Source organism: Amyelois transitella, chromosome 24, assembly GCF_032362555.1.
Source record: "Amyelois transitella isolate CPQ chromosome 24, ilAmyTran1.1, whole genome shotgun sequence".
NCBI lineage: Eukaryota > Metazoa > Arthropoda > Insecta > Lepidoptera > Pyralidae > Amyelois > Amyelois transitella.
In genome coordinates, this window is record NC_083527.1 from 2,330,417 (window position 1) to 2,341,940 (window position 11,524).

Consider the following 11,524-nt stretch of genomic DNA (forward strand, 5'->3'; position numbering starts at 1 on the left):
AATTAATATAATATTATGATTTAAATACAATATTAGGTTTATAAACCTGACTATAAGACTATTAAATATCGTGTTTGTTTACAGATAAGACGAAAGCGTATAAAACTTACAAAAAACAGTTGAACAGAGAGTAGAAAATAACAATATTGAAAATGAGGCAAGTTCCAGCGCAGACCAGCAGCATTTCGGAAGTGCTGAACACGATCAACTAGAACAGCACTGTCTTCAACTAAATACATATTTAGATACGATGACTTCATGGGAAGCACAAAAATATCGAGCTTGTTCTTCATTTTATAGCCATGAATATGAATAATATTAAATGGTGACAATGACTAAATTTTGTTTTATTTCTACAATATCATTATCTTTCGTGAGACAGTATTTATCTTTTGATTGAGTCGATGCGCGATGCGATCTTGCGCTTCACTGCTTTCCATAGGAATCTTCATTATCACTTGTAGTAATAGCACAATCATCATTTTGAAAAGCATGTACGGAACCTTCAAGCTCACAGGAAACTCGCGCTTCACTGCTTTCCATAGGAATAGAGGACGTATTTTCAATAGGAATAAAGAAGTTCAAAGTGCGATAATATTCTCTGATCAATTTCTGCGTATTTCCACCAGTCCTACATTCATTTTTCCAAGTATTTACAACAATTTTAGTTTTATTCTTTGATTGCGACGCCATTGTCAAAAACAAGTAGTCAATATAAGAAATACAGTAGTGACCTTAAGCGCTATTACTTTACCTTTAGTCACAAAAAAGTAACAATAGTCGCTAGAGGATCTGTTATAGCGAAAAATTATACTCCTATTTGACTTAAAGTAATGCAAGAGAGTTTTGTATAACTTCAAGCATTTGGTTCTATATAAGATTAAATAAACACCATTGTATGGCTGGTAGCGCTTATTGACGCTATTGTGCAACTTTAGGTTCTTGTAAAGAGTTTAATATCATCTGCATAGCACTTTTGGAGGTAGTAACTAATTCTTATTCTTATTTAGATCTTAGAGTTCTAAGATTCACTTAAAGCTATAACACAAAATGCTGTGCATGTACAACAGTGTTAAGATTTGCCATAATACATCCATAACCTTTAAGCTCGCCTAATTGTCGCGCTTGTAACTCTGTATTATAAGTAGAAGTGATATACGTTACTTGCTTACACCACTTTATCGCCAAAAGTCATAAGTGCTGCTACTGTAATGCCTTTCTAGCTCACTAAGTAACAAAATAAGCTCTAATCGTCGCCTAAATGTTTGTTGGGTAGTCTCTGCCTACCCCTCCGGGAAAGAGGCGTGATTTATGTTAATCTGTTTTAAATAACCTTTATACTTACATATATTTTAATTTACGAAACTTAGTTACAAACATCACGTCCTTATCCCTTGGTAGACAGAGCCAACAGTCTCGTATAAACTTAATTACAATACAAATATAATGTTGCATACACTAGGTACTTATGTGAAATTTGCAAATTAAATTATTATTTTTATATTACCTATATCAAAAATAAAGCGATTAGCATCCGTACCAAAATTGATATGTATAAGTATATTATCATATCAGTAATCAGGCGATGTCCAGCTATCTTATCAGCAATAGGATGTGATTGCTAAACATTAACATCATAACCAATATCGTAGCGTTACGTATTTTGTAAGTTCTCAATTCGACAGTATTTTTTAACAGTTTAACATGAATGTGAAATGCGACTAAGGGAGAGGCTAATAAACATGGAATTCTTCTTGTAGGCGATGGGCTAGCAACTTGTTACTATTTGAACCTCAATTCCATCATTAAACCAAAAAGCCGAACGTGGCCTTTCAGTCTTTTCAACAATGACCTCTGTCTACCCCGCAATGGATGTAGACGTGATTATATGTATGTAGGTGTGTAGTGAGGGTAGCCCATCATCCCGACACCAAAGCCGTAAGCGATTGCACCGTGTGGTTTTAGCTTAAGCCCCACATAACCCATCCGGCTTCCCGTAGCCGGCCGGGTGCAAGAAGGTATTTCTGAGACTAACCCAATCTGTGTAACTTGACCACTATATATGTATTTATTTATAAACCTTAATTGACAATTTGCGAGAAATAAAAAGCAGCTGGCACAAATTATGATTTTTATTCACTATTAGACCAGCAAAGAGCTTGCATTAGATGAATGTGTGCCTATTCCGTTACTCGCCTTTAACGACATACATGGGAAATATATGGAGTCCTATTCTAAAGAGACGAGACCCTTTAAACCTATACGTAATTCTCTCAGAGAGATCTATCGCATTTATTCATGACATCACTTTTGGTTCATTCGTAATGCACACAATATTTCGGCGATAAGTGCAAACTTAAAAAAAAACAAGATACTGGAATCTAGGTCACAGCCAAGACCCGTTCTTCCACTCAAACTGATTAAACATTTTATATCAGCATTTAGTAATCAGTGACGTAGAAGACCATGCAGTTTTAACACGTATTACACGAAAACAGCATTCCTTTGCTCAAAAATATATTGTTAAAAAAAAAAACAAATCTATCTATCTATTTAGATATCCATTCATTTTGTAAAAAGTATTAAGTATGTTAATTGGTGCGTGTAAATGTGATTTTAAGTGGATGAACTTAAGGTTTGGTTTTTAAATAACGTTAAAGTTAAAATATACTTTGAACTCTTAAGAACATGGGTGTACATTTTTGATTTTCAATTGTTATTTTCGAGTTGCGTTCCAAATACGATATTTTAGTGAAAATGTTTGACTACGAATATTTGAGTCGGGAGCACTTGAAAGGATTGGATAAGTACAAGGTGAGTGTTTTAAGTGAATCTTTATCGTATTTACCACATTTTATTATTTTCTACGTGATAAAACACCTTGGTGTTAATGTACTAACACTACACTACATAGGTTATTTAATATAGCCTTTAAAAATTTTGGTACTCTAAAAAGGTTGAAGCCCATGTTCAAAAATTTCCTATTCATATTCCTAATAATTTCGTTTTTATTTGAGAAACCAATTTTATGACCAGAAATCTGTGTCTGACTCTTCTACATTGGTAAAATTCCATAGAAATGTCATTTAAAAATATTATCTTAATTAAAAAAAGTTTAAATTTATTTCGTGTTAACATACATATATCCCTTGCGGGGTAGACAGAGCCAACAGTCTTGAACGTGGTAGATCAACTGTATGGTTAAATGATTCAAACAGGTGACAGGTTGCTAGCCCATCGTCTACAAGAACAATCCCAAGTTTTTTAGCCTTTACTTTAGTCACCTTTTTCAACAACTTTATTTATTTCACACCTTCGATCAAGTATATATAGATATATATAACATTTTTTTTTATATTACTGTTACCACGTATATGTATATGTACGTATGTACTGTTTAACTCGCGTTATTGCGTTATATAGAATAGTATAGTGAAATTAATTTTGTTTCAGTACAGTGCCATAGACACAAGTCCACTCAGCAATTATGTTATGCACCCGGCGTGGAACGCCTCCGTTAAGGTATGTAACCTATTTAGACCCCAAAGATCCTCTCTTTCATCTTTGCGTTGCGACGTCTCATCATTACTGCAGTGTAGTTTGTTCCGCCTCTTCTTCAACACATGCGCTTTGGTAAGCGGTAGTAGGTACCTACATATAATTAGATTTGAGTTATGTGACGTCAATAGATCACTATTGACGTGGAGAACAAGGTATCAACCTTGTATCCAATTTTGAAAATAAAACATTCATCATTTCCATTATTTCTTTGCTCCTTATAGTTGCAGCGTGATATTATAATAATATAGCCTAAATAAAGCCTTCCTCGATAAATGGTTTATTCAAAGCATAAATAATTTTTCAATTCGAACCAGTAGTCCCTGAGACTAGCGCGTTCAAACAAACAAACTCTTCAGCTTTATAATATTAGTACAGATTCATTTATTATTTGTTCAGTACACTCAATTCTTTCCAGTTCATACCAAAATGGATAGCACCAAACCTACTTACATTCTTAGGGTTTGTCTGCATGGTAGTGGACGTCATATTGCTATGGATCTACGACTATGGCTACACGGCTTCCGGTGGTCCTGGGGGGGTGGTGAACTACGACCAGAGCGGGATGCCGCAATGGGTGTACCCCACCTGTGGGATACTGCTGTTTCTGGCCTACAACTTGGGTAAATTTACTTACATACATACATACATATGATCACGTCTTTATCTCTTACGGGGTAGACAGAGCCAACAGTCTTGAAGACTAAATGGCCACGTTCAGCTATTTGGCTTAATGATAGAATTGAGATTCAAATAGTGACAGGTTGCCAGCCCATCGCCTAAAAGAAGAATCCCAAATTTATAAGCCTATCCCTTAGTCGCCTTTTACGACATCCATGGGAAAGAGATGGAGTGGTACTATTCTTTTTTGTATTGGTGCCGGGAACCACACGGCACGGTAAATTTACTTTTAAGCTGTAATTTTCCACTCAATATGTGTCTGCATGATATCTGCATAAGTATATATTATTTACTAGCTGTGCCCGCGCCTTCGTCCGCGTGGAATAGTTATTGTGGGCATCATTGAAGCCCTCAAGGATAATTTCCCCGATTTTTTCACATTCTTCATTATTTCTTCGCTCTCAATAGTTGCAGCGTGATGTTAAATAGCCTTAAGCCTTATTCAATAAATGGTCTATTGAACACAAAAAGAATTTTTCAATTCAAACCAGTAGTTCCTGAGACAAGCGCGTTCTAACAAACAAACAAACAAATTCTTCAGCTTTATAATATTAGTATAGATAAATAACACAGGTATTAAGCGCGCACGCAACTTACCTTTATTTTATCTCGGACGTTTCGAATCATCATCATCATCAATCATGTTGCAATGATAAGTGGTCACCGAGTGCCTCTCTCGGTGGTGTTCGGGATGAATGCTTCTCTAAATAGAGCGTCTGTTGTCGAGTCGGTAAGGTGGGTGAGATGATAATCAGAAAGGCACAGGTTCAAATCCCAACTTGACCATGTATCAATGACTATTTTTAAAACTATGTAGTAAATAAGTTTAAATACTAACCGATGCTGCGGTGAGGGTAAACATCGTGAGGAAACCGGCACTTTCAGGCAACTGGATGTGTCATCATGATCTAATACGGATTTAGATTGCCCTGCAAAGATTTCAGGTCAGATGGGAATTGATTTATGTAAAAACCTGATTCACCCAATCCAGGATCCATAGTCAAGCTCGACCCATGGTTTCCTCTCCAGAATGGTGAGGATGTAACCGGGACCATAGTCCCGGCCAAGGAATTCGTTCTTGGAAGTTATATATAAGTTTGGAAGCAAAGGATTTTGTTCTTCGGCCAGGAAGAAGAACAAAATCCTTGCTCTTTCTTCTGACAATAACCAAAGTAAAGTTAACCAAATTACGAGGGGTGTAGATATAGTAAAATAAATCGACTTTTCAGATGGGATCGACGGTAAGCAGGCTCGTCGACTTGGCGTGTCTGGTCCTTTGGGAGAAATGTTCGACCATGGACTGGATTCCTTCATCGTGTTCCTGATACCCTACTGTTTGTTCTCGTTGTTTGGCAGGGACCATGGGTTCTCTGTGCCCATGTTTAGGTAAGCATCAACCTTAGAGAGGCCGTGTGGTTCCCGGCGCCAATACAAAAAAGAATAGGACAACTCCATCTCTTTCCATTGGATGTCGTAAAAGGCGAGTAAGGGATAGGCTTACAAACTTGGGATTCTATTTTAGGCGATGGGCTAGCAACCTGTCACTATTTGAATCTCAATTCTATCATTAAGCCATATAGCTGAACGTGGCCATTCAGTCTTTTAAAGACTGTTGGCTCTGTCTACCCCGCAAGGGATATAGACGTGACCATATGTATGTATGTTACAGAGGCTATGGTAAAGGTAAAGTCAAAAATGCCCTTTACCTACGAGTTAAACTACAAGAGATTTATGAGTAAGCTCTGTCTACAAAGGAATTGAGATTTAATTAGTGTGACAGGTTGCTAGCCCATCGCCTACAAGAAGAATCCCGAATTCATGAGCCTTTTTCCTTATTCGCCTTTTACGAAATCCATTAAAAATATATGGAGTGGTCCTATTATAAAGCTCTGAGAACCACATGGATTATTTAGTACACTCTGTGTATAGTAATTATGTTTTGATCGAACTAATTCTTGTTTCAGGGCATTTCTGCAAGTGATGAGTATTGTTTTAAACTTCTACGTAAGTCACGTGGAGAAATATACCACTGGGACACTGTATCTGCCTTGGGGATACGATTTTAGTATGTGGGTAAGTAAAGTTATTAATAAATAAATATTTTAAATATACGGGACAAATTACAGATTGAATTAGCCTCGAAGTAAGTTCAAAACTTGTGTTACGAGATACCTACTAACTCAAAGATACTATATTTTATAATAAATAGTTATATAGATAAACATCCAAGACCTAGGCCAATCAGAAAAAGTTCCTTTCTCATCATGCCCTGACCGGGAATCGAACCCGGGGCCTTCGATGTCACAGACAACCGTATAACCGCTGCGCTACAGAGGCCGTCAATAATTCATACATTACGTCTTTCTCCTTTTCGGGGTAGACATGACTCGCATGGATAACTTAATAATGGAATTTATTGCCTATTATAGTTATATTTTGCTATCATATAAGCCTAAGAAATAGTTTAACATACATACATACATATCATCACGTCTATATCCCTTGCGGGGTAGACAGAGCCAACGAAGACGAAGCCTTGAAAATTTGAAAGGCCACGTTCAGCTGTTTGACTTAATTATAGAATTGAGATTCAAATTTACTTATTAAGCCATTCCCTTGATTGTGTTGGAATTTCCGACGAAAGAGAGGCAGTTGACTTACCTCATTTATTTCAAGGTTTAAAAACCTAAGTATATAGTGTTAGTAACAGAGTGTCTTACAAACTATATTATGACTATTGATATTTTTTGATATTATTTCGAATGCAAAAATAATTAAATTAGCTCATGTTTAATTAATGATTATTAAAATTTTCAACAACGTTATTTTAAGTATTAATTTTTTTATTTTTTTTCTATTTCACTTATCAGTTCTCAAGCCTCCTGTTCTTCGGACCATACTTCTTCGGGCCTGGCGTCTACAAGGTCTACGTATTTGGAGACTTCACCTTAGTAAGAGCTGTGGAGATAGCCATACATTTGACAGGCCTGCTGACCACATTACCCATCGCTGTTTATAACGTCTATTTGTAAGTATATTCAGTATTATAAATGCAAAAGAGCGCGCCGTGTGGTTCCCGGCATCAGTAGAAAGAAAATAGGACTATATATACTCCATCTCTTTCCCATGGATGTCATAAAAGGCGACTAAGGGATACGCTTATAAATTCGAGATTCTTCTTTTAGGCGATAGGCTAGTAACCTGTAGTAATTCAATCTCAATTCCATCATTAAATCAAACAACTGAACGTGTTATTTCAGTATTTTCAAGACTGTAGCTCTCGTCTACCCCGCAAAGGTTATAGACGTGATTTTAATGTATGTAAATGCGAAAGTCTGTAAGTATGTGTGTGTTTGTTACTCGTTCACACCAAAGCGCTTTGTAAATAAGTAAGTATAGCTCTTAGAAGTCTCATGGACAGTAATGCCATCAAGCGCTATCAGCGATTAATCTATCTCATAGTCATACATACATACATAAAATCACGCCTCTTTCCCAGAGGGGAGGGAGAGACTACCTCTTTCCACTTGCCACGATCTCTGCATACTTCCTTCGCTTCATCCACATTAATAACTCTCATCATGCAAGCTCGGCGGTAATCATAATCTCTTCAATTACAATCTATATCATATTTCTCCATTCCAGATTCTGCAGGTCTTCTAAAGGCAAAGATACAACCCTCCTAAGCGTTCTCCGGCCAGTCTGGTCTATGCTAGTCATGACGACCCTCATGATCACGTGGGCCCTCAAGTCTCCCAACGATTTGTTGTCGTATGACCCCAGGGTCTTCGTATTGCTGTACGGGATCTTGTTCACTAATATCTCTGTGAGTATAGCTGTTCCAAATGTTTTTTCATTTTAACTGGATCTTCTGTAGGAAAGGCAAGTCTGTATATGTTCTAGGTATATGATATTATATGTTATATGTTATGCCGTGTGATTCCCGGCATCAATACAAAAAAGAATAGGACCACTCCATCTCTTTCCCATGGATGTCGTAAAAGGCGACTTAGGGATAGGCTTACAAACTTGGGATTATTTTTTAGGCGATGGGTTAGCAACCTGTCACTATTTGAATCTCAATTCTATCATTAAGTCAAATAGCTTAACGTGGCCATTCAGTCTTTTCAAGACTGTCGGCTCTGTCTACCCCGAAAGGGATATAGACGTGACCATATGTATGTATATGATATTAGTCCTGAATGAAGCGAAAGTGGGGTGCAAAACGATAGAAAAATGTTCTGATGGCTTGATCAATTTTACCATGGTCCAAACCAAATTACTACTATTTACTCCAATGTCGTATTAGATATCTATTTAACAGTTTTGGAATCAGCTGTTCTATGTTTTGACCTGACATTTCTATTCTTGGGTCGCGGTCATAAGAGGGCCCCGGATTCCTGAACAATCGCCAGTACAATGATGATGATGTTCGATACTGAGTCGCCTGATAGATAACCTCGGCTGCTGACTGAGCTTCCCCCTTTTCCTGATGATGCTGCTCTCCCTCTAGCTGCTTCGTTTGGAGATACTCCTAATGTACTAAAGATCAACACTAAAATTAACAAAGCTAAAACAGTTATAGAAAGAGTATGTAGTATAGTCTTTTGCATTTGACATCTGACATCTTACTGACCTTCATCACCAAGATCCTGAAGCGTTCTAGGTTCGTGGTCTTAATGGTACCGTCATGTTCTTCAGGGTACCGAAACTTTGTGTATTCAAGAAGGTACAATACCTACACAAAAGAGAGAAGTATAAAGGTGACTTATTTTTTTGACATATCGCAGAGTCGCCTGATAGTGTCCTGCATGTCAGGTCAGCGTTGCGACCTGGTCTCCTGGCTGAACTTCCCCCTCCTCCTGGTGCTGTGGCTCTCCCTCCAGCTGCCGCGTTTGGAAGTACCTCTTATGTATCTGTTCACGGCGTTTGCGCTGGCTGCTCATATACATTACGGTGTTTGTGTTGTAAGTATAACTTTTTATTGGAGGCTAATGTCTTCTATAAAAACCTGACAAATAAGACTGAATAGACCTTAGACCCTGATAAGGACTCATAATATAGTCGTATATCTGTCACGCCAAGATGGGAATAGAAAGAGTCACTTGCGGTCACCCATCCAAGTGGGGACTACACCCTAGGTTGCTTAACATGTGTAAGCGCTTTAAACGCCCAATCTTTGTGGTAATGAGACAAACAAAATTTAATAACATTAAATAAACATGCGCCTTGTGGTAACCGCCACTTTAGAAGAAGAACCACTTTATAACCTTCCAATAGATGTCGTAAGAAGCGACTAAGGGCAAAGCTAAAAAAAGTTCTTCTTGTGATTGATTTTATATAAAACTTACTTAATCCAAAATTGAGTCTTAGGAAAGAAAAATTCAATCCAAAGGGCGTACAAATTGCCGTTTTGTCTACGTCATCAGGTGCAATGAAAATATTATGATAAGCTCTATTTAAATCTAACCTAATGTGTACCTACACTTTTAATAATAAATACTTGTCGTCATTATTTTTTCAGGTACGGCAAATTTGCAAATACCAGAATATAAGGTGTTTTATAGTTCCGAAAGAAAAACAAAAGTGAAAATTACTGTAAAAAGTGATAGAGGTAGGTGCTGTTAAGAAATGTATCATACCTACTTAGAGTTAATTTTGCGGTTGTGTGTGTGTATTTTTTATAAATAAATGTATTTTTATAATAGATCGGGTTCTTTTTTTAAATATTAATAGAAAAATTCCCTTCTTGGTAAAAATCCTTTTAGTCTAGGTACAACAAATATTAAATAAAAATATGTTTTTGTCAAATATAATTTATCCAACGGGAAAAAAGGAAAAAAGCCCGCTGATTTCTGTTCCCGCGGGAATTTTGTAAAATCCTATCTTAGTGCACCATAAGACCGCATGAGGTAACATTTTTTTCAAAATTCAAGTCTAGCGGTTTTGGCTGTGCATATACCTACATATGTCAGTCAATTAGTATTCTCTTTTACATAGTAAGGTAGGTACCTGTTACTATTCTTAGGTACCTACCTAATTACAAAAATTATATACATTTACTTTATTTATATTGCATTATACTGAGTTTCACGTGATACTATTTTGGTATAAATTGTTAGAATGTCAAAAACTATAAAGTTATTATAGAGATCAATTAGATAGGTTTCATAATTAAGATATTTTCAGATAAAATATTATAAATCGTTTAATAATTACCATTCAAAATGAGAAATATTCAATATTTTATTAGAACAGTAAAAATCCCTACGTGATTCAAAATTTGAATTTATTGATTGTACATTAGACAATATATAAAATTCTCATTACAAAGATTGAAAAGAACACTACTATTTTTTCAAAATAAATTATATAGGTAGGTACATCTAAACTTTTCATAAACAAGATAGATAATAGATATGCCCAAGTACAAATTAAGACAATAAATTGTCAAAAACAAAAGAAATTTCTCCCTTGAGTATTAATTACATGAAACCGAATTCTCTCTAGCATGAACTAGCAACCTGTTTCAAAGCCATCCTCTACCATCACCAGGTACGAGAAAATATGACACCGCGACACAATCTAATTCATAAAATAATACGTAATATAATACAGAATAGCAAAAAAATGAGCAATCCCACTTTACACGCGAAAAGCTGCCAAACCTCCACCCTAAGTGTAAAAGAGACCACTATAGGCGTACAATACGTTACCCAACTCCGTCTTTAAATTACACGTTCTCATAGCCTTGTAGCCACCAGGCTGTTCTGCTAAAAGACCAATTCGTTTTCACTATCGACGGCATTTTCGATTCTATTTCAAAAGTGATAAAGTCTAAAATAAGTTGAATAAAACTCGTAATGTGACGTTTTGGTAATGATACGAAATTCAGTAATGGGGGGTGCGCGACATGGACACCAGAGTCGGGTTTAGAATTTCAGTACAGCTTCGGATAGCTACGGAGCACTGCTTTGTTAGTTGTCCAATTGTTTACCGATCTATTTTTTTTTAATTTCCCTTCGGTATTATCACAAAAGTAAAACTTGAAACCGGATTCGATACAGCCAAGTTCTTTTTAATTTTCAAAATCCCGACGGCCATCTTTTCGAAAACTGAACAAAACTTTGTGACTTTTTTAGTGTTGAGAGCCAGTGTTTGTGTTTTTTTTTTAATAAAAAGTAAAAATTAGTGAAATGAATCGAGATTAAAAATTACTACTCGTATTAGGTAAGTGTGGTGCTTGTCAAAATTAACAGTTTAAATTGTGGTGGTGTGGAGATTA

The 11,524-nt window shown here is 36.3% G+C and overlaps 1 protein-coding gene across 1 annotated transcript; it reads left to right on the plus strand.

Moving 5' to 3' along the window:
* The first annotated feature begins 2,442 nt into the window (after positions 1-2,442).
* Positions 2,443-9,946, plus strand: LOC106135991 (ethanolaminephosphotransferase 1). Its single transcript, XM_013336417.2, has 9 exons — positions 2,443-2,814; positions 3,454-3,522; positions 3,977-4,181; positions 5,469-5,625; positions 6,204-6,312; positions 7,110-7,267; positions 7,885-8,065; positions 9,030-9,206; positions 9,764-9,946. Exons 1-9 carry the CDS (start codon positions 2,758-2,760, stop codon positions 9,827-9,829), a joined length of 1,179 nt encoding a protein of 392 aa, XP_013191871.1. The 5' UTR covers positions 2,443-2,757; the 3' UTR covers positions 9,830-9,946.
* The last annotated feature ends 1,578 nt before the right edge of the window (positions 9,947-11,524 follow it).

Coding starts and splice junctions, on each gene's coding strand:
- LOC106135991 (XM_013336417.2), top strand. CDS start 2,758: ATGTTTGACTACGAATATTTGAGTCGGGAGCACTTGAAAGGATTGGAT. Junction 2,815..3,453: donor AAGGATTGGATAAGTACAAG/GTGAGTGTTTTA, acceptor ATTTTGTTTCAG/TACAGTGCCATAGACACAAG. Junction 9,207..9,763: donor TACATTACGGTGTTTGTGTT/GTAAGTATAACT, acceptor TTATTTTTTCAG/GTACGGCAAATTTGCAAATA.